The 24739-nt window shown below is 36.8% G+C and overlaps 1 protein-coding gene across 2 annotated transcripts in view; it reads left to right on the top strand.

The window, feature by feature from the left end:
* gpp (DOT1 like histone lysine methyltransferase grappa) overlaps positions 1 to 24739 on the top strand; it is a 282498-nt gene that overhangs the window by 224577 nt on the left and 33182 nt on the right. For both annotated transcript variants that reach the window (XM_090409770.1, XM_090409771.1), the window contains 4 exons: positions 1603 to 1813; positions 2607 to 2798; positions 19236 to 19477; positions 23059 to 23202. In XM_090409770.1, the coding sequence (XP_090265896.1) occupies positions 1603 to 1813; positions 2607 to 2798; positions 19236 to 19477; positions 23059 to 23202 (789 nt within the window). The remainder of the gene's footprint in view (positions 1 to 1602; positions 1814 to 2606; positions 2799 to 19235; positions 19478 to 23058; positions 23203 to 24739) is intronic.

The following is a 24739-nucleotide window of genomic DNA, read 5'->3' as shown; positions in this document are numbered from 1 at the left end:
TACCGTGAAAAATAAGTCATGAATGCATCCTAGGAATCAATCCACTGCATTTTATTAGCATTTCCTGCAGTGTGAAGGTGGTTTCCAAGGCATTTATTGTGTCAGACCCAGAATTGACCAACAGAAACTCAAATCCTGAAGTAAGCAATTTTAGCATCTGAACAGTGCATGAGGCAGAAGCTCTTTATTGATACCAGAAGTTACTAGTATCCAATTAGTACATGCATTATTTGCAGGAATCCCTTACCCTCAATTTCAGGGAACATGCTACCATCCATAAGCCCTACATTAGCAGGAATGCTAGTCATTTGGCCTGTATATAAAAAAGTGCTATTGTGGGGCAGAGAGAAAAGCAGTGAAAAATTCCTGTGAACAGATGAATCTCACACGACACAAGTCCTAAGTGGTTATATGTGTGAGGGGAAAAAGTCATTATCAGAGTGCATTTTTTGACTGTGATAGTGTTGTGCAGCTTTTTTTGGCAAGAGTTGATTGTCACAAAAAAAAGGTGGGGGGGTCCCCACAGTTCCTATTTTAACTCATTGGTTGTAGCTAAAACCAAGGCCTACCTTTGCATCCTTCACAACTCTGTACCTGGGACATTATGACAGTACTTTGACTGTACTTTTACCAGCATATCAGTGCACCCAAACCATAATGCAAGGGTTTTTTTCTGAATGGTTTTGTGACAGCATTGTTTTTCAGGATGGACTGGCCTATACAGTTCCCAAAACTTAATTTGAAAGATACTGTCAAATAAACTGGGTTGACCATTCAGGACTAGATCAAATCGTCTCTTTTCAGTTTCAGTACAAAAGTTGGCAGCAACATTTTGGGAGAATGTTGCTGCCAACATTATATTCCTACATTCCAGTACCTATCTATCTAAATTTATTACAAAACGTTGGAGGCTGCGTCAATATCAAAGCCACAGATAAGCCAATTCACTACAGAATTTGTAAAATAAAGAATGTTCTCTGCTTAGCATACACTCTTTTCTATTAATGTTTAATAGGACTTTCTTTTATTTTAAATTTAATAACAGAAAACATTGTTATAATAATGCACAAAAATCTATCCACATGATCTTTATGAATTGTATTAAATTATGACCTTTTTTTGTGTGTATATGAAAAATAATACATAATGGTTTTATGTATTATTTTTCATATTAAGTGCCATTTGAAGATCTAACACCCTCAGCACTTTATTTTATTATTTTTTTTATTTATTTATTCATCTTTTTTTTTTGTTTGTCTGGATTGTTTAAAGCATAGTCAAAACTTAAATTTTCTTAAGCTTGAAATTCAAACAACTCTGCTATCCAGAGTAATCACTGTTTTCATGTACCTTATAACTGATTTAATACATTAAGGATATAAATAAAGACTAAGTTGCAAGATTGCATAGAACAGTAAAATTTGAATGAACAGTACATTGTCTTAGTTATCATGAGATAAAACTTTAAAAATGTTCAAATAAGATATCGCAAACCATAATAGAATTTTTACTAGATATACGTTATTTTACTGGTGTTTCATCCAGTATTTTTAGACTTCTTGAGTGAAGAACTTGTCTTGTTTTATTTCTTTTACACACTAGGAGGAAGAAGCAACTAATTCAAGAGCAAGAAAAAGCAAAACCTCAACACTTATTAATTTAAGTAATGATTCCTCAAATGACTCAAAAGATTTCAAGGAAGAAATTTCAGTATATGGGCCAACAACTAGAAAAGCATGGTCAGATTGGTGTAACAACAAATCAAAATTAGGCTTACTTAACAGTAGTGGTCAGGACAGCAATGAAGAAAATGGTAATTGTAATTTTAAATTCATTATTTTAAATGAAATAATGCAATTACATAAATTTTTTTAAAGCACTTTTTTTTTCAGTAAAAAAAGTTACTCCCAGGAATATGGAAATACTTTGGGAAAATTTACAAAAAAGGACACAAGGATAATAGCAATGAGTCTCCTTAGCTCAGTTGATAATAACAATGTCTTTTAACTGGAAATACCTGGTTTTAAATATTGCCTAGAATGCAAAGAACTTTTAAGGTATTTTCAGCTAAATGTTGGTTAGATAGCCACATACGAAGGTGGCATGCTTTTGTCTGCTGGAGACTTGTGTGTTTCATCCCATTTCATAAGGGTGCCTGATAGCTTTCTGCTCAAGATATAATAGAAATTAGCACTGTGTTTCATAGTGGAGAAGTTTTTGATGTAATGCATTTATGTCAGTTCAGGAAGAGATCTGATCCTGTTTCATTTGTGTATTATCAGATGTAAGAAAATGGTAAATTCAGATCCTTTTTGTGAGAAAGGCAGGACTTTATTTGGTAGATCTTATAAGTGATTATAAGCAAAAATATATTTTTGATTAAAGTATGCAGTTTCAGTTAATGTTTTGTAACTTTACAAGTCTTTATTAAATTAATTATTTATTACGTACTTTATTTATATACCATTACCCATTGATGGGATTATTCTACCACAGAACTCTGAACAGTTATGCTGTTCTCTATGTACAGATTGAAAATTTAGTTTTGCACAATATTTTTTTCTATTATTTAATTTCTTTTCCTTCATTTTTCTTCTTTTGCCTAGAACCTATAAGTAAAAGACCACGTCCAACTCGAAAATTGGCTAAAAAGCAACGCAATCAGAAAATTGATAGAAGGCGTGGACCTGGAAGACCTAAGAAGAGTCCAATGAAAGCCAAGAAGAATGGAAAGGCCCTCAATTTCAGTGGATTGGATCTTTTGCATGCCCAGACCATTCTCAGTACCACTAGTTCAGGTATGGTTTTCATAATAGAAATGTTCAAAATGATAACTAGGTTGATTTGAAACTTAGAGATTGATCAATCCAATTTTATATTCAAATTTGTCTTGTTCTTAATTTAATTCTATTTGGGTGTTTACTTTGTTGAATAAGAAACTTAAAATTTCAAAATAAAATGTACAGTAATATTTAGGAATTAATTTATAGCATTTTGAATTGTTTATAACATGTTTCCAAACCTCTTTTCAAATGTGATATACTTGTAATGTTTTCCTTTATTTGCTTAACATAGGGTAAAACCAAAGCTCCTGCAATAATAAATTCTTTATTAAACAATTGTAACTGTGAGAGAGAGAGATGTAATTTTTGTAATATGAGGGAGTAATTAAAAAATTTCTTTTCACATCTGCAAAAGAAATCTTCTTCTTTCACTATGCCTTATCCCATGTTAAACGAGGTCGGCGCACCGACCTTTAACCTTCCTCTTCCAAGTTCTCCGGTCCAGGGCATCCTTCGGACTCCATCCTTTCTCCCTAAGATCCTCTGTCACCTTATCCATCCCTCCACCTGAGCTTGGGCCTGCCTCTTTTCCTCCTTCCCTCCAACTCCATATACTCCACTCGTTTACCAACATACTCCTCACCCTTCTTCTCTACATGTCTGAACCACCTCAGCCTACTTTCTTGTCAATTGGTCCCACCTTAACCGTCCCTCTGATGTAGTCATTCCTTATCCTGTCCTTTGTCACACCACTCATCCATCTCAACATCCGCATCTCCGCTACCTCCATCTTCCTCTCCTGTGCCTTTGTTATAGGCCACGTCTCCGCACCATGAAGTATCGCTGGCCTCACCACCATCTTATACAGCCTTCCTTTCCTCTTACAACTCACTCTCTTGTTGCACAGGACCCCGCTCATCTTCCTCCAGTTCATCCAGCCGCATGTTATTCGGTGCTGTATTTCCTCATCCAGGTCACTGTTCCTCTCGACGACTGACCCAAGGTACTTGAATTTCTTCCCTGAAATTAGCCTTTCACCCTGAAGTCGTATGATCATATCCTTGTTACTCCCCGTTGACATATATTCAGTCTTCTCCCGGTTAATTTTCATGCCTCTCTCCTCCAATACCTTTCTCCACTCTTCCAGGGTATTTTCAAGCTTCTCTCGGGATAATTTGCATAGAACAATGTCGTCGGCAAACAGCATGCTCCATGGTGCCTCCTTCTTGAGATCCTCCACTAGTACATCCATGACCAGGTCAAAGAGGTAGGGGCTCAGAACTGACCCTTGGTGTAGCCCTACGATAATGGGGAACCCTTCTATCATGCCAACACTAGACCTGATCTGAGTTTCTGTTCCCTCATACATCTCCTTCACCATCCTCACGCACTTCTCCAACACCCCCTTCTTCCTCATAACCCTCCATACCTCCTGCCTGGGCACTCTGTCATATGCTTTTCCAGGTCTATAAACACCATGTGCAGCTCCACTTGCATCTCTCTATATTTCTCCATCAATCGCCTTAGTGCAAATATCGCATCCGTTGTCCCTCTTCCTGGCATAAATCCAAACTGCTCCTCACCAATTTTCGTTTCCTGCCGTATCCTCCCTTCAATTACTCTTTCCCATATCTTCAATGTGTGTGACATCAGCTTGATCCCTCTATAGTTGCCACAGTCTTGAACATCTCCTCTTCCTTTGTAGATTGGGACGAGAATACTTTTCCTCCGTTCCTCTGGTATCTTTTCCTGTTGGACTATTTTCCTCATCAGATCCCATAACATATCCACGCCCTCACTGCCCAAACTTTTCCACACTTCCCCTGGTATCTGGTCTGCCCCCACAGCCTTTCCATTCTTCATTTTCCTCAGTACCCAATCCACTTCCTCTCTACTTATGTCTTGCACCGGTCTCTCATTTGCCTCTCCATCCTCACACCTCTCTCTCTCGGATTCTCCTCATTTAGTAGTTTACAGAAATATTCTTTCCATCTTCCTCTGATTTTGTCCTCCTCTTGTAATACTACTCCTGAGGCATCCTTTATCTGCTTGACTGATGTTATGTCTTTCGAGGCCTTATCTCTTGCTTTTGCTATTCTCAACAACTGAGCTTCACCATCATTTCTCTCCAGTTCTTCATAAACCTCATCAACTGCCCTCACTTTCGCCCTTGCAACAGCTCTCTTTGCATTTTTCTTCGCTAATCTATATGCCTCCTTGTCGGCTCTAGTTCCAGTCATGTCCCATTTTTTCTTTGCCTCTTTCTTTTCCTTGATCTCCAACTGCACCTCCTCATTCCACCACCATGCCTCCTTATCCTCAGCCGGTCCCTTTCCTGATGTTATACCAAGCACCTCTTCTCCAATTTTTCTAATATTCTGACTATTAACGTCCCACCATTCTTCCACATCCTCTGGTAATCTCATTTCTTTCAATACCTTTTCTTTAAACTTATTCCTTGGGCCTTCCTCTTCCAATTTCCACCACTTTATTCTCCTCTGTATCCACCACATCCGTCTATTCTTCTTTTCCCCTTTTATATCACAGTCTACCACAACCAACCTGTGCTGTGCTGCTACACTTTCTCCATTAATCACTTTACAGTTTTTCACCTCCTTAGATATTTCCTACGGCACATAATATAGTCAATCTGACTCATTCTATCCCTGCTCTTATAGGTTATCAGATGCCCAACTCTCTTCTTGAACCACGTGTTAGCTATAGCCAGATCGAAGGCCACAGCATATTCTATGATTCTTTTGCCTTCTTCATTTCTTTCACCATTACTCCAACCCCCCATGTACCCTTTCTTCACTGCTTCGTCGCCTTCCTACATGCCCATTCAGATCTGCTCCGATGATCACTCTCTCACCATCAGGGATTCCCATTACTACTTGGTCAAGTTCTCTCCAGGATGTCTCTTTCTCCTCCTCATCATAACCTACTTGTGGGGTGTAGCCACACTTCCTCCCATCTCAAGCTTAACGCTCATAATCCGATCATTCTTCCGGCACACCTCGCAGACTCCACCCTTCAGCTCCTTATTGATGATAATTCCAACTCCGTTTCTTCCCTTCTCATTCACATCGCTTTGTTTATATCCCTCCGCCAGCTCCTTTGCTTTATTGCCCTTCCAGATCTTCAGCTTCCTTCTTCTCATCATGTCCACTATCTCCCTGCTCTTCTCATTCATCGTACCCACATTCAGCGACCCGATTCGTACTTTACACACACTCTCTTTCTGTTGGACTCGCTTCTTTAGCCGAACCCGTCCTCGGGCGACAGAACTGCGCGTCGCTTACGGGGTACGCCCTAGCCGTGGTCCTTTCTCTGTTATTCAACATTTCATCCTTGGTTTTGACATGTTTTTTTTTTTTTTTTGGCCAGATGCCCTTCCTGGCGCCAACCCTCCCCATTTATCCGGGCTTGGGACCGGCACCGAGAAGACTAATTTGCCCTCCCCAGTGGCTGGGTTGAAAACATCTGCAAAAGAAATATAGGTCACAAAATCACCAGTATCTAAGACAAGATCATAAGCAAAATTGAGCAGTATTTGCCTTCTATACAGTGTTGATGTAACCTAGCTGAGTGAGCAGGGTGTAGATGTTATACCAGGCATTAGAAATCTGTCTTAAGACATTTGCATCCCAGCCACAATGAAATTTGAATCTACAACCTGTTGGGAGCAAAGCAGATAAAATATTGGCTGCCAAAGCAAATATTTATAAGACCTGAGATTATTCTGCAAGATGAATAGATTTGTTACTTTATGCAACATATATTGCATTAAATATTTTTATACATGACTCCTCACCTTTACACCTACTTCCCCAAAAGGTTGTAAGCCTATGGTATATTTTTAACTATTAATATATGCTGTGTAAATATTCTAGCTATCCCCTGACTGTTTTATATAATAGGCTAGGCTATTTATCAAACTGACTTTTAGTAAGATCCCTACTAGCAATAAGTTTATATATCTCATCATCATCATCCTAGTTTAAGAGTGAATGTCAGTAAGTTACAAATAAAAGAGAACAAATGTATCAGAAGTGAATGGTTTTCAGTATGCATCACTACATAGCAGCACAGTCAAGGAAGATGACAGTACAAGTAGACACATATGCATGTTTTGTAGCTGTTTTCAGCAGTCTTAAATGGTGACTGTTCTCAAGGAGTGTACAACTGTCAAACAGCTTGCAGTTGTGTATTTCTTATGTGCACAAGGACTTCCTGCAAAGGACATTTAACAAATCATGGTTTCACTACTATCAACCCAAACCAAAGCATGCTCCAATACAATGGAAACCCACTTTGCTGGTAAGTAAGAGGTTCAAGGTTATACCATCAGTAGGAAAGCATAAGCTTACCCACTGATGGTCATTTGGGATTCATAGTTCCTTTCCAGAAACATGGTGAAAATGTGAATGCCACATTGTGCTGTGAAATTTTATTGAAGCTTCAGGATGCAATTTGCTAAAAGACAACGAGACCTGCTGACAAGATTGTTGCTCCTGCATAACAATACAAGACCTCATACAGTTATAGGAATGTTAGAGAGAATTCAAGTACTTCACTGGGAACTACTTCAACATCCATTGTATGGGCCCAGCCTCACTCAAAACACTTCTACCTGTTGCCTGCTGGAACAGCACCTTGGCAGCAAATATTTTGCTAATGATCAGGAGGTTGAAAATGAGATACAGAGTTGCCCGAGAGACAACAGACAAAATAATTCTATGCTGTCACCATCGAATCCATGTGCTTTCTCGTTCTTTTGTGTTTTTAGTGTAGTTCCGGATTCTTGTTTAAGTAATGAAAAGTTCTTTTTGGATTACTACTTTTTGGCAAAGAATTTGTAGCTGTTTGCTGATGAATGTTTAGTTTTTGAAAGAAGCAATGCTAGTCTTGTCATAAGTTCTAAATATCTGCTTAAGATATTCATAATTCAAATTGGTTGTTAGTACAATAGCATTACTCTTATTAGAGTGTGGGATAACAAACCAATGATTGTTCAAAATGTATTTGGTTAACTTCATTAGTATGCAGTTCTCTAATTCCTTTATCTACACTAACCATCAACTAAAAATTAGGCATTTTTTGGCATGACAGCAAATCCATGACTTAGATTTATTTAATTATTTATTTAGCATATGGCATAATAAAGACACATGACATCAGAATATATAAATACATATTTGTGCAGACAATAAAAATGAAACAAGTAATGCACATATACAAATATCAGGTAAAAAAAAATTAAGTCTAGTTCAGGTAGCCAATCAAGAGCTGAAGGATCTGCCTCAAAAAAGTCTCTCAGGCCACCAGGGTAGGCTCTTATGCTGCAGTTCTCCACAATATGCTGAATGGTTTGATTTATGGCCCCACAGTCACATTGGGGTGTAGGTGATCTTCCCCACTTGTATAAGCTGTCTGCACAGATACCATGTCCTGTGAGTATTGGGGGCTATAGCAGCACCCAATTGTATATTTTGTTCTGCTAGCCACAATCTCACACCAAATGGCCTCAAATATGCTCTTTTCTCTATCCTGCAATTCAACTTCTATTCTCCTTGGCTGTAGCTCATCAGCTATCAACAATACTCCTCCCCCTTTATTCTCCCTGTCATTCCTGAACACACTATACCCATCACATTCAATCCCACTAGCTATATCCATTACACTGCGATACTCCACGTTGGCCTTAGTCTACTCTGCGGCAGAATATTGTTCACCAGTATGGCTAAACAGTCCTCATATCAAGAAAATCGACACACAAATAAATGCAGCAATGAGGACAATAACAGGTTGTGTCAAATCCACCCCCTCTACAGGCTTCCAACTTTGAGCAATATTGCACCGCCAAACTTACGCAGACAAAATGCTCTAGTAAAAGAATACAAAAAAATAAACAGCAATCCCCTGTTGCCGATACATGAAGACCTCCCATATATAAACATGAATCGCTTTCGGGTTTTGGTTGGGAAGGATATACTTGTTTAAGTCTGGTGGCAATTTTTCTTTCCAAGTTTCTAGCCATTTTAAATTAACATTGAAATTGCTATTGACTAGTTCTTCATCCAGTATTAGTGGAGACTGTCGGGATTTAAGGCGATTCATGTTTATATATGGGAGGTCTTCATGTATCGGCAACAGGGGATTGCTGTTTATTTTTTTGTATTCTTTTACTAGAGCATTTTGTCTGCGTAAGTTTGGCGGTGCAATATTGCTCAAAGTTGGAAGCCTGTAGAGGGGGTGGATTTGACACAACCTGTTATTGTCCTCATTGCTGCATTTATTTGTGTGTCGATTTTCTTGATATGAGGACTGTTTAGCCATACTGGTGAACAATATTCTGCCGCAGAGTAGACTAAGGCCAACGTGGAGTATCGCAGTGTAATGGATATAGCTAGTGGGATTGAATGTGATGGGTATAGTGTGTTCAGGAATGACAGGGAGAATAAAGGGGGAGGAGTATTGTTGATAGCTGATGAGCTACAGCCAAGGAGAATAGAAGTTGAATTGCAGGATAGAGAAAAGAGCATATTTGAGGCCATTTGGTGTGAGATTGTGGCTAGCAGAACAAAATATACAAATGGGTGCTGCTATAGCCCAAGTGATGGAAAAGATGGTGGAGACAAGCAAATAGAAGAAATGAGTGGAAGGAGGATAATTATTATGGGAGATTTCAACTATGGTCGCATTGATTGGAGTGAGGAGAGGACACACGGGAGGAAGGATTGGATTTTATGCTGTTATTAAGGGATAACTATCTGCGACAGCATGTAATGGAAAACACTAGGGGGGTCAGAGAGTGCTTGATCTAGTAATTGCATCTGAGGATTTGGCTGTAACAAATATTGCCACATTGCCACCAATTGGTGATGGGAGACAGTTAAGAAGTGTTTGCATGAAGCAATGGCTGACTGTATACCTAGAGTCCGAATAATAAATCAAGTAGGGGTTATATGGATGAATAATACCATTAAGCTTGAGCTGCAAAAAAAAAAAAAAGAAACAACTATGGAGGGAATTTAAGGAGAAAGGTGAACAGTAACCTTTCTTAGTTACGAAAGGTGAACTAAGAAACATGAACATGAACGATATAAAGCGCAGGCCAGAAGGGTAACGAGTGTGGTAAGAAAAGCAATAAAAGGATTATAAAAGAACATTGGCCATGCAGGCTAAAGAGAATCCTGAACAGTTTTTTCAATATGTTGCAAGTAAAAGAAAAAATGTATATGGCAGAATGATTTTAAAGAATGCCGATGGTAGGGAGGTAACTGAATCAGTTGATATAGTTGAGTTACTGAGTGAGCACTTTGCAAGAATATATCATCCTGGTGGTGACATTGCAGAAATAAATGAACCAATAGATTATACGGGAATTGTGGTGAATGAAGTGGAGGTGAGTAGTCTTGCATAACCTCAATGTCAGTACATCTGTTGGATTGGATGGTATACCAGCTTGTGTCATACTTGAAGCGGCTAAAGAATTGTCAGTACCCTTGACCATTTTGTTTAATTTGAGTCTCGGGTCTGGGTTAGTCCCGAGGGGGTGGAAAGAGGGGAAAATAGTTCCACTGCATAAAGGAAGTTCCAAGACTGCTGTTGTAAATTACCGACCGATTAGCATATCAGGAATCGTTGTCAAGTCTTGGAGAAATTAGTCAAGAAAAGAATACAGGATTGGATAGATGGAAATGGGATACTGTATACAGGACAGCATGGTTTTGTGAAGGGTAGATCATGCCTCAGTAACTTGCTCACATTTTATAACACAGTGACGGCTGAGCTTGATAAGGGTAATGGGTTTACAGTGATTCTACTGGACCTTGCAAAGGCCTTTGACAGGATACCACATGGAATTCTAATCAGTAAACTGGAGCAAATTTGGATGGATATAGGGTTGGTGAGATGGATAGGAGGGTGGTTGAAGGAGAGATACCAGAAAGTGGTTTATTCAGGAGTTGAGTCCAAAAGAGGTTTGTGACTATTGGTGTGCCGCATTGCTCTGTTCTTGGACCACTACTTTTCAATTTGTTCATCAATGATATAGGAAAGGATCTGAGAGGAAGTGTTCACTTGTTTGCTGATGATGCAAAGTTGGGTAGAGCAATTGTGAGTGCACAGGATGATTTGGATAGTTTGGAGGACTGGGCTAAGGAAAATGGATGTCAATTTAATGTGGCAAAGTGTAAGGTTATGCATTTTGGGGTGAAAAGAATAGCAGCAGCAGTATATCACGTTGGTGGAACCTTACTCCAGGAGATTGATGAGGCCAGGGATTTGGGAGTGTTGGTGGATAGGGAATTGAAATTTAGGGGGCACATTGCAAAAGTGGCTAAATCAGCTAATCAAATCACTTGGCTTCTGAAAAATACTTTAACAAGCAGAGACAAACAAGTTATTGTTCCTCTGTATCAAGCCTTGATAAGACCCCCATCTAGACTACTGTGCCCAGATATGGGCACCAGGGTTTCTTCTTGATGGGAAGGAGGTGGAGAGGATCCAGAGACGAGTGACCAAGATGATAGCAGGTCTGTGGAATGAACCTTATGAGAACAGGTTGAAGATTTGTGGGTTGCGAAAAATAGTCGATAGGAGGAAAAGGGGTGATATGATTGAGACATTCAAATTACTGAAGGGTTTCTATAAGATTAATCCAGAAGATATTTTTGAGAATAGGACTGGTGGTGGGAGGACTAGGGGCCATACATGGAAGCTGGGCAAGAATGTGGTTAACAGGGGTGTTAGAGCTAGGTTTTTACTTGGAGAGTGGGGAATGAGTGGAATAAGCTGCCAGAGTCTGTTGTGGGTGCTACAACTGTGAATGAGTTCAAGGTGAGGTATGATAGATACTGTGTGAATGTTGAATAGTTGTTCTTGACATGATGTTAGGGCTTCCCTCGATGAGTCTGTCGACTCCTTGGAGTTGTCCGGAATAATAATAATAATAATAATAATAGCAATAATAGCAGAAGAACCCCATATAGAACCACACAGTTTTTGTATGATGTTATTACGGGTTCTGATCTTTAAAGTGAGAGATTCTCCAGATGTCTTTTGAAAGATAGTGTTCTGTCCAGGGTAACCCAGATATTTAGGGAAATCTTGGTGCTGCAGCATTGTGTTGTTAAATCTGACCTGAAGTTTCCTATTTGCCAATTTGGTGTTTAGGTGAAAAGAGCTAACCTCAGTCTTATTGAGGTTTGGTGTTAGTCTCCATTTATGAAAGTATTCCCCCAATGGTTCTAAGGTCATTTGTGAGAATATCTTCTGTTACTTCAGTGCTCTTGTGTTGGATGGCGAGGGCTATGTCATCAGCATAAGCAAATTTTTTTACCTAGTTGTCGGTAGATCAGATGTATATAAGTTGAATAAAATTGGTGCTAATACTGAGCCCTGTGAGAGCCCATTGTTTAGCTTTCTCAGTTTGCTCATTTTGTTTCCCAGTACCACATGAAAGAACCTGTCAGAAAGCATGTTACCAATAAGTCTCATGATGGATTGGCATGGTATGACTTGTATCGGCTTCTATAGTATCTCCTCTTTCCATACCATGTATGCGGCAGTAAGGTCAACAAACACAACAGAGGTTTTCAAACATCTCTGGAAGCCTGCTTCGATGTGGGTAGTAAGGCTTAGTACTTGGTCCATACAACTACGTTGAGTCCTAAAGCCTGTTTGCTCAACAGGGATAACTTCAGATATTTTTGGCCCAATTCTGTTAAGGAGTCTCTTGAGGAGCTTATGAAACAGCAACTGAGGAGTGCAATTGCTCTCTACATGATTTTGAGGCTTGTTGGGTTTTAATATGGCTATTATTTTGGTTCTCTCAAAGGCTATTGAAAGGTTTCCAGTCCTTAAAATGTGAGAAAAGAATCTTGATAGCCATTGACAAGTGTTTTTTCCACAGCTTACCAAGAATTCAGGGTGAACACCATCAAAGCCTGATGCTTTGCCAGTTTTCACCTCCTTCAAGGCCTCAGTTATTTCATCTGTGGTAAATTCTCTTGAAAATTGGGAATTGCCATCTGCACTTTGTTGTAAGTTTTTGAGTGTTTAACTTCTCATGTGTGTTGATGATCTCGAGGGGCTCTAGACAGCTAGGTTATTCAACAGGCAATTTGATCTGGAGTCACCAAAGGATCTTTACCAGTGATTGGGTTACTTCCACCTAACTTCTTTAATAGGCTCCATGCTTTTCTACTTGATTTTTTAAAGTCTAAGTCCTCTGTAGTTTTTATCCATTTTTCTCTGCACTCATTATCAAGCTTCTGGAGTAATTCGTCAGCTATGTCACAGTCACCAGGTTCTAAGTAGACTTGGTATAGCTCTTCGCAGTCTTTATTCCAGCCAGGTATGTATTCCTTTCGGTAACCCCTTGGAATATACTTCTTCGCTGTTGATATGACTGCTGCAATAAATCTGTTGTAATTTTCACTCACAGGAGGTATTCATCTTACTATTTTATCCAGTTCTTGTGAAAAATCCTGCCAGTTCGCTTTTCTAAAATTCCATCTTGATCGTGGAATAGACTGTATTATTGGTATTTGTATTACTACTTCTACCAATACTGGACGATGTTGGCTGTGTGGAAAATCTTCAAGGACTTATCTTGTTGTGTTTATCGGTTGATTTTGCAAATTTTGGATAACAAAGCAGAGGTCTGGGTTGTATTCCTTTTTCCATGCTGCAGCCTTAAAGGCTCCTTTGTTCTTTGCATCAGATATTAAGCTAAGATTGTTTTGCTCAGCCCAGTTTGTTAATGCTTCATCATTTTCATCATTATTATTGTAATTCCACATGGTGTGATGGCTGTTAAAATCTCTTGTGGAAATATGGGAATTACTTCAGGTGGCCATTCTACCAGGGGAGGCTTATAGATGTTAATCACTGTGAGATCTTCAATTTTGTCTATGCTAGTGTGTATATTCTGATTAATATTTGTCGATATTAAGTGGGCATTCTCTATATTATTGCGTACATAAGTTGCACAGCCATGAGCTCAGTGATGAGCTACACATCAATGTAGCTCCAGTATATCATACCCTGCAATTTTTCCTCTAGATTTCAATTGTTGCTCATTAGATGTGTACGTCTCTTGAATGACAGCTATGTCTATATCATTTTCTCGAAGGATTTTTGAGAGATATTGACTTTTAGCAAAGCTGATTCCTTCAATGTTGAGTTGGCAAATCCGGAAATTAGCACCTAGTTTTCTTTTCTTCTCTTCTTTTCTTGTGGTCCTAGATAATATTCTCTTTATCATTTTAAGTAGATAAATTGATAACCCATTTCACAACAATAATGGTTGAAGGTAGAGAATTCCAAAATTTCTCTAAATATTCTGATTTCCTAATTGGCTTGTATTTACAGTAAAAATTTGCTGTATGAAAAATATTTACTCTACATTCATTAAATGAATATTTTTAATGCAGTTAGCTATCTCTCACTATTACATATTCATTGAGACAAGTGAGATAGCTGCTATAGTGGATTTATTTGTTTAATATCAAATCCATATACAAAAGGGTTGCAAAAGCTATAGTGCATCAGCACCATGCATGGGCAAGTGGTAAATTAAAAAAAAAAAAAAAAGGAACATGTTTATATGTTTTTTGAACAGTTGGAGGGTTATCATCCTTATGGGGAACTATATGGGAAAGACTGTTCCAAAGCTTAGGAGTAGACGGAATAAAAAGAAGACTTTGATGTGCGGATGTGGGAGAATGTGGAGAAACGATGGCAGCAAGTTCAACATAACGTGGAAACAAATATCTATGAAAGAGAGAGAGAGGTGTGCCATCCATTAACTAGATTGTTCTCTTCTGGATATGATCAAACATTTTTTAGAAAGATTTTTGCTGTCCATCTGATATGTAAGAACAGTATTCTAAAGTAGTATAGATTTGGGATTTATATAGTAATAGGAAGTGTATAATCAAGAAGTTAATGTTTTGAGTGGAAAAGCACAACTAGTTTTTTGGAGATGGATTAATGCTTATACTAGGAGAGGCTAGTGACATAAGTCAGTCTAAGAAGAGAGATCTGATCTTATGCAGAGATCTCAGTATGATCGATGCTGAGAGAAAGTGAAGTGTAGACTTTTATTGCATGAAATAAAATAAGGCAGGATTGTGTTTTAGTGGCACTGAAATATGACATGGAGATCAGTGTTTAAGGTTCTGGTTGTGGAGGATCTTGGAATATGTGATTACTGAAATTTGTGAAATGAAAAAAAAAAAAATAAATAAATAAATAAAAATTCCTGTCATTGCAGGATTTGAGGTTAGTGATAAAGGCCATTTAAGTATAAAGGAAAAAGCATGGGCAAATGTACAAACTCTGAGGTGCTCAAACATTGGGGTGGAAATCTAAAAGAAAGCCATCCACTGCGACACATTACTAATTTCCTGCCTGGTCATTTGTTATCTAGTTGCAAAGGATGCACTGGACTGTTAGTAATTTGACAAGTGGGCCTTTGTGCTAGACTTCATCATACCCTAGAAATGTCTGGCAGGACCATATGGGTTTACCAAACCTTTCCATAGTTTCTATTCATAGATGTGGGTGAAATTTGCTGGGAATTGAGATTGGCAGGATCTCTATTGTTGGTCACTGATTAACTGGCAGACTTCCAGATAGTGAAGGACTTGACTTGATAACTTTTTCAATTAATTTTGATAGAACCAATGTGATTGATTTGCATTCAGTGGGGCAAGAGTTTTGATTACTTGATGTTATCTCTTTCCTTCCTTTGGGGGTGGGTTGAATAAACTTGTTTCCATGTTGTGGGATAGATGCCAGATGAGTATGAAATATTGTAAAGGCAGGGATGGGTGCTAATTCAGAAGCACATTTTAATCTCAGTTGGTGGAATATCCTCAGGACCAGAAAATTTATTGGTATCAAAGCTATTTAGGATTGTTTTAATGTCTTTCTGATGAGAGACTAGAGGGGGGACATGATGGGCAGGTCCTGCTAAAATGTTTCTTTTGGGGTAGGTATCTATTTATGCTAAGTGATCAGAAAGCTTGTGTGCCATTTGAACACACAGCAAGTTTTCTGCACTCAGCAACAACAAACTCTAACTTGGATCAGTTGATGTTCAGTTCTTTTAGTTGTGTGCTGAATAGGTTCCTGGAGTTTTTGTTTAGTGCCACTTGCAATATGTTGAATTCTTTTCTTGGACCACCTTGGCTGACCTGTTGTGGAGAACAACTTGGCTGACCTGTTGGATAGTAGTGTGAGGTTTTGGATGAAATAGGGGAAGGTGGCTCACAGTAAGAATTACTTCAGTTATTCGGTTGAAACAGGCGTTGGGGTTAGAAGAGCAAAAAAACAGCAGTCAGCAACCAAGGCAAGAAGGTATGGAAGTTGAAGACAGTCATCTGGTTTGGCACTATTGTCACTGAGAGTAAGATTAATAGTGAAGGAATTTTGAATGAAGTTTTTGTCTTAGTTACCAAGAGAAGAGTTGATAAATTTGGTTTCAGGTCTCCCAACACCCTTGGTCTCTTCTGATTAAGAAGAGACCAAGGGTGTTGGGAGACCTGAGAGGATTATCACTCTGTATTCTAGTGGGCAGATAGACAATTTGTGAAAGATTGTTGACAGAAACTATCTAATCGCTTTCAGCTTGGCAGGTGAGATTAGAGAACAGAAAGCATCTGAATTGTGAATAGCGTAGAAAGACAACCTAAACTTTGCTGTTTGAGTATTTAAACTATTGATAATCAAGCATCCAATATGAAAAAAGTCAGAGCGGTAATCAGAATTTGGAGAACAATGAAAACATCTTTTATAGTGATGGTATTAATAATCGACATGAAATTGGTGGTATCTTTTTGTTAATATTTATTCTTCACATTCTCCACCATTTTATTAACATTAAAGCATGAGATTGCTATACTTTAATAAGTGTGTGAGCTTGTTCTGCTTAACTTATGTTATTCCCATTTACGTCCAACTTATATTTAAAGACATCATGGAGTAAAATAACAATGTATTTAACTAATTTTTATTTATTTATTATTATTTTTTGATGGTTAGAATATTCCAGATTAATATCTGTGATAGTGCATTAACTTCAGGATTAATACTATATTGTGTTCTAAATAATGAAGCTCAATTATATGAAATTTCAAAATATTTACTTTAAACATATATTTACAACAGATGTTAACTATGAGAAATAATTAAATAACCATTTTTTAACATAAATAAGCTCAATAATTCTCTCTTGTATTCTATTTCATATTTAGAGACAAAACAAGATATTTCTACAAAAACAAACTGAAAATAGCACTTAGGTAAACATATATAATCTCACGTGGCCATATAGAAGTTTTGTTTAATATGTCTATCTTTCAGTTATCCAAAATAGGCATGAAGGAAAGGTCTCACAAACAACAGGAATATATTACTTGAGCAGTTCTACATGCAATTCCAATTGTAGAACTTTCACTACAGATTCTAGATTACTCCTAGAAATATATATCACTTGCCTTTAATTCAGCATAAATTAGCTATACAGTACCCTTATCCTTAGAAAGTAATTCTGAATGCATATAAAACTTCTCCAACATTTTTGAATTTAACTCTGTAGTTTATTTAAACTTCTCCTGCTTTCCTCTTCTTTACTTTCCAGCCTTCCTGTTACCAAATGACAGCTCTTATACAAAAAAAAATTAACCAATGCATATGTCTGTTTCCGAGATCCAAAGCAGAACTCCATGTCACTCACATCTGCTGCTGTTATTATTATTATTACTATTAAGTGACACCTCCATGGAGTCCAAATACTCATCAAGGGAGGGCACCTACTCTACAACTCTGTCTCCACCACTCAATTCACCAACTGCAGTGAACAGCATCAACCACCACTAGTATTTTCACAGACAATCACAAACATCCATGCCCATGGCGGAATTCGAACCCACAGCCTGGAGAGCGGATATGCTAACCACTCGACCAACCAGACTGACTATTACAGCACTTACATCACAGTAACAGTGATATACAAACATTACAGTAAACAACAGAATTTATAATATACATCAACATTTCTATGTTGTATCTTAAGAATTACAATGCTATAAGTAGCAAGTTTACTTACTTATAACTAGTTAATTTTTTTTGCCACCGTTTAACCACATGGCAGCTGCAATAATGCTGGACATATATTTACAGTATAACAAAATGTATTTCTCATTAAATAAAATTCTCACCAAACATATAACATAAAAAGAACATAACAAACAAAACACTTATGTGAGATTTTTACATTTTCGTATTCTTTACAAACATATATGATAGCCTACATTTATCCTATCATCAGGACACCCTTTAGGATATAGTTTGTTTCCTTTCAAAACTAATTGTGGTTACTTTATTTGGAGATAAAATTTACAAGCAAGTTGAAGCATCAATGGGTAGTCTTACCATCTTTCCACTGCACTGTTATGGTGCAGTTTGAAAATCTTTAAAAGGATTTTTAAGATTTAAACCTTGAGTATGGCTTCATTGCAAGGCAAGATAGAAAACACTGATGCGTTTGTTATTTGGCCTAATGATGAAGCAGAATTATGTACTTTCCGGAGAGAAATTGTGTGTATAATTTGAACATACATAATTTATTTAAATACCATTCTCTAGGAAGAATTATTTTTTATAAAAATATACGGTGGAAAGGAATGGATACAGGGCTGCAGTGCATGAAATATAGATCATATACTAGATTCATATACTTAATCTATACCACCTCAGAAATTACAATTACTATATTTTATCATAAAGGGACTTCAGAACGTATTGAGCAAATTTTGTAAATGTATGGCCTGCAGTCTTCCTTCAAACCAGTGCAAAAATAATCTATATCTTTTCCTCTCAAACAAGAAGTTGCCTTCACTAAGAGCATACCAAGGCTCTCATTTGCTTGAGCATTCTTACCTTGTCAAGTGAGGCCACTCTGCAGAATTTTGAAAATCCAGGAGTGTAATGACTATATATCTTGTAGAAACATTACTTTCTTTCCACTTCATCTATACTAAGCACAACATCTAGTGAAACTAAAGTGTTCAATTTTGGCAAAACTAGTGAAACATTCCACAGTAGACCAAATCTGTATTGTTAGACTGCTGAATACTAGTCTCCCAGAAAAGGGAGTTAATAAATAACTACTATTAGTTATTTTTATGATATATTGTTGTTATTTTACTTTGTGTTTGATCTGGACTGGATTGTAACAGTACATTTTCTTGCACATGCAGTTATGTTTACTTACATAACTGCATGTGCAAGTTAATTGTTGATAACTGATATTTCAAAAACTGAGATCAGTATATGAGCTCTTCAATGCATATTTTTTTATGAGAATGTTTCTTTGAAATCTGACTTCAAAAGGTATTACACGAAAAAGCATTTACTTTTGTTTTTACACTTCAGCACTTACTAGATCTGAACCTGCACCTGGATGTATTGATCAGAAACTTGGAAGTGCAGAAGAAGCTCCTCCACTGCCGCTGCCACCGCCGCCACCACCTCCAGTTTTGCAGCCTTTGACAGAGGTGCCACCAGCTTTGCAGACATTATTGGATACATATAAAGAGCAGATGCTACAATTCCTCAGTTTTATGAAGACCTCCTATTTCCAAAATGAGTTGCAACAGCAGATTTCTGAAGAAAAGGTAATTTAGCATTATAGTAAAAAAAAAAAATAAAAAAATAAAAAAAAAAGTTTGAAGTACAGTGAAAGTTGAACTTTGAATTAAAGGATGTACAAGGATACGGTTTGATGTAAACTAAGATATAAGGTGATTTCCAATCTTTTTTTTTTTTTTATAATCTATATGGGCTACATTATAAAAAAAATGATTTAAATTTAAATAAAAAATTTTTTACTCTGAGTAAAAAAAAAAACCCCATCAACAAAAGATTTGTTTGTGAACCTCTAATACATTCATGCTGTGGTGGTGGGGGGGGGGGGGGTAAGGATTTTTTAAAATATTTGTTGATTTTATATTTATATATATATTTCTGATATTATTTATTTATTTATTATTATTTTTTTTACCATATCCAGAAATCCTGCTCTAGAGACTAAATATGAAACTTTTTCAAACCACTTCAGGCCTTCGATAAGTGGGGCAGTGATCTCACACCAGATGATGATGACATTTATTTCTCACCTAAAGACATTCACAAACATCCATATCCACAGTGGGATGTGAACCTGGGACCCACTGGTTAGAGAGTAGATACTCTAACCGCTCTGCAAGTGGTGTACAAGATATGATGATAGTAATATGTAATTAAGTTTATTTGACTACTTTTCTTTTTATCAACTACATAAATAATTCAAGTGGTCAAACTCATAGATTTTTAGAAACTAAATAATTCTTCAGTCATCTTCAGGAAGATTTACAAGAAGAAATGTACAGATGATCTGAATACTTCTGAACAGATGTTATTTTACAAATTGAAAGATAGTCAACGGTAAGTCAGTTAATTATGCACATCATGCACAATATGTATTGTTGTTTAAAACATATGGTGATTGCTGGCATAACAAGGGTTTTGAATGTTAGATGAATTAAACTTCCAAATGTCATGAAACATAATCCTGTGTTTTCTGTTTAATGTGCCATGTGGGTGAATTATCTCAGAAGACTTTGAACATTCATGTGAAAGTCTTTTCCTCTAAGTAAGGCAAGGAGGCAGATAGTCATTCTTCATTGTAGTATTCTGCAAGAACAATGTGTGCAACTAGACTCTTTTTATGCATTTCAAAACTTCTCCCAGTTTGACTTGCATACATTTTTCCACAGGAACAAGGGATCTTGTACTCTGTGGTGTTTATAAAATGGAATATTATAAACTTACCTAGCCATGTTGCCAGTGTAAGGTAAGGAGTAGTGCCTCCATAATTAATTGACTTGTACAGTATGTTTTGTCTAATTGATAATTTTTCTAATACCTTCCTTTAGTAACCATTTTGGAGGAACTGCAAAATAGAATTGGAAGTTCTTGTCTTTTTATTTCATCATCCTTAATTGCATTTAAGGCTCTATTAATGACACCTCATTTTTGTTGGGGATGATGAAACAGCCTTGCATGTAGGTTTGTTTTCTATAGACTTCCAACTTTGGTGTTCTAGCATGGTTTCTGTTAATTAGCTCTAGGAATGGTTTCCATTTCCAGCATAAACCTAATCAAGTTCATGCTGGAAATAGAAAAAGATTATAAATTACCATTCCTAGACCTAGTCAACAAAACCATGCTGGAAGATTATAGAAATCTATAGAAAATCAAACTACACAGGTAAATACTTATATGTAAGGTTGTTTCACTACCCCAGCAAAAATTAGGGATTGTCACAACCTTAAAAAATGTAGCCTTAAATGTAATTAAAGATGATGAAATAAAAAGATAATATTTTTGCCAGTTCCTCCTTACCCTGCACTAGCATGTCTAAGATAGCCTGATTGTTAAAATCCATTAGTATCAAAAAAAAAAAAAAAAACTTACCAGGCTGTCATTTGAACAAGAGGGAAGTTTTTTTTGGCCCTTAGTCTGCATTGGATGTTGTAGTTCTTTTTCAGCTCAAGTATAAACCAAGTAAGAAGCTAAGTTTTTGGCTTGAGCCATTAACAGTATGCTGAATTTTTATCTTCAACTGCTTCTTCTTTGACACACTTGCTGGAGAATCAGAGCTTGGATAGGTTTTAGAGAGTGGAGCGAGAAATGTACATCCTTATTCCAGCAAGAATTATTTCAGAAATAGTTATTTGGATGGAGCAAGTGTTCAGATCAGGAGAAAGAGCGAAAACATAATAAGAGCCATGTAAATCTCTAAGGTCATCCCATTTGGCATTGTTCTACTGCCATGGGACATCTTAATAGTGCAGATCATATAGAGGAGATTCTTAGATGTTTAGAATGAAATGTCACACCTGACAAAAGCACATGTTTTCTTCCTTTCATACAGAAGCATTATGCATGATGTTGTAAGGAAATGTGAAGTGAACTGTAGTATATTATGTTAGTTGTTTGGTGAGGAATAACAATTAGATTTACATGCCATGCCTAGAAGTGGTGGTGCACATAATTAATGTTTGTGCATTTTTATTGGTTTTTGAATTTTATTTTGCATGTTGAGCATTTTTGAAATTTTTTTGTTGGTTTTTGTGTAAGCTTTTTTTTTTGAGCTGCAGTTCTCACTTATTTGTTATGTAATCATTCATTGTTGGAAACACATGGAGCAGAAGCATACAGTAGGGATAAAGGATGTATCATGCAGGGATTATGTGTGTGTGCTCTGATCTCTACATAGCCTTAAGTATTCCATGTATGCTGCTATACTTGGATTTCCTCCAGTCATGACCTGGCAGAGTGAATTTCAGCAGCGGGAGGATTATTTGCTAGCTAGTCAGAAAGCCTCCTGTTATGGCACCATCAGGTTCAGTTCTGTGCACTGTCTAGCAGCCAGTCTATAAACCATTTTACTGGCATACCCTTTAATAAGAGGAGGTGCTGGTTCCCTAGTTAGTTATAGTGAGCATGCTCAACAAGGCCTTCATCACCTGCACTGCATGTGTGAAGAAGGGCAACCAGAAAACAAGACATCCTACTCTATAAAGACAAAAAATGCAGTACCATTTCATGTTTTCGATAAGCAGAGTGGTGACTTTTCACTCTGTGAAAAGGTGAGTCACCTACGACCTACAGGTCTAATTGGCATTTCCTCCAACTAGGGAAGATATTGCGAAGTAGCAATACTCTCCTCACTAGAGCCCTGTTTGTAGAAACTAATGCTACTATGGGAGAGTTGGGCTAACTTGGTTGCAGGTCAATCCCTCTTTCGAGATATATAGTTCATCTCCAGCCCATTAATGACCTTCAAGCATACTGTTATAGTAATGAATTCCTGTTCATGTGATATTTGGATTACAATGTGGTAAAGTAAGTTTATAAGAGAAGTTTAGCACCTGCGAATTACTTTTCATGAAAAATATTCAAACTTGAAAGCTGCCTTCCCCATAAGGGAAACAGCTATATGTGAATATAACATTTTATAATCCATTTCTATAAAGAAAAGTTTACTTGTCTGGTTGACTTTCTCATAAAAGTTTTGATTCTATAGAGGACAAAAGATTTTTTTATCCATTCCAGGTATAATTATTTTATTCTTCAAGCTATTGAAATTTTTGATTTTTAGTTACACTATTATTCACTATTTAGTAAGTGTTGTTAATCTATTGATTTTCAGGAACGAAAAGCAAGGCTATCGTTTCGAGCTTCTCAGTTAGAAAACCAGATTAAGGTCCTCAATGCTGATAACACTATGTTGTTAAAAGCACATCTGGGAAAACTCAGTTTAGAAACTTCATCACCATTGGACTTGATAAACAAAGTAAGTTTTTTTTCTCTCCCTTGTGGTAAAAAAAAAAAAAAAAAAAAATCAACAAATATAAATATAGTTTTGCTTAATGCTGTATATGATACATTGATTATGTAAACTTGTTATGTATACCAAATACACATGTTGAAGAGAATTTTCGAGTTACAATCCCATAATGAGTAAAACGTGGGTGAGCAGACGAAGTCAGTATATGCTGTCTACAAAGAAAGTTCTTTTACTGAATAGAAAGAGCTTGTTTGAAGCCCATCTAGGATGTGCAGAACATTTTTAAAAGCATTTTACTTTTAAAAATGTTCTGCACATCCTAGATGGGCTTCTAGGATGAAGACAGATTATCTGGTCTCATACTAAAATGGTAATTTTTTCCTCCTGCAAAAATAATTGGCTTTGTTCAGTCCTACCTGTGGAATGTTGTTAACCTATGGTACATCAGGGCAGTGGATTGTCTATGTATTCGATAATCCAGAATCTTTTCTATAGAGACCAAACATTTGAAATATTTTCAAACCACTTGTATAATAATCAAAGTGACTACTTGGCAAGCATAGCTTGCCAAGTAGATACACTTGCCTCTTGCCAGCATTTGGTCAGTTGGATGGTATATTCAGTTATAATTTAGGATATGCTAACATCATGGCTGCAGTTATTTCATTTTGGTCCTAAACAAGTACAAATGTTAATGGTAGGTACAAAAATTAATAACCTTTAAGGTAAAAAATGTAAGACTGAACTTAAATTTAAAGTATAGTTTAAGCTCTGTCATTAATATCTAAGGAATTCAAAGTATTTATACTATGAATGAATCATATAAATAATTCATTACTTACAGAACTGATTACTAGATAAATGAAAGCTTTAGGCTTACTTAACAGGTTGAATATTGACATCCTCATAGAACGATAAGAAATGAAGAAAACTGATTTCTGACCCAAAGTCCAAATATCATCTTCCTGTGGTGCACCTTTCCTTGTTAGTGGGTAACCACTTGCTGAAACTACTTATACATTATAATGGTACAACATAATAAGTTGTGCCACCTGGGTATTGTCCAGTTATGGATGGTCCATTCTTTCTGCTTTCATGTGGAACCAGGTCGGTCATTGAAAAAGCAATTACGGGAAAAAAAACTTCAACAAAATAGATGTGTGAAAGATCACTTGCAAAGAGATGGAGCTAGAAAAGAAACTAAGATATATGTTGAAATAATTGTATTGCTAAGTAGAGAAGAAGGCTAACAAAAGATCTCTAAATAATAAGTATAACATGATTTATTCAATCAATAAGGATCAAGGGAAAGAAAAAATTATCTATGTTCAGCACAAAACACGAAGGTATTTTGTGCTGAACATAGGAATAACAATTAGATTTACATGCCATGCCTACAAGTGGTGATGCACATCATTAATGTTTGTGCATTTTTATTTTATTTTATTTTTTTTTGTTTGTTTGTTTTTTTTTGGAATTTTATTTTGCATGTTGAGCATTTTTGCAATTTTTTTTTGCGTTGGTTTTTGTATAAGCTTTTTTT

Source organism: Typopeltis vanoorti, chromosome 20 (assembly GCF_054136105.1).
Source record: "Typopeltis vanoorti isolate ZY-2024b chromosome 20, IOZ_Tvanoo_1.0, whole genome shotgun sequence".
Taxonomy (NCBI): Eukaryota; Metazoa; Arthropoda; class Arachnida; order Uropygi; family Thelyphonidae; genus Typopeltis; species Typopeltis vanoorti.
The sequence above is the reverse complement of the archived record's forward strand: the minus strand, read 5'-3'. Positions and strand labels throughout refer to the sequence as shown.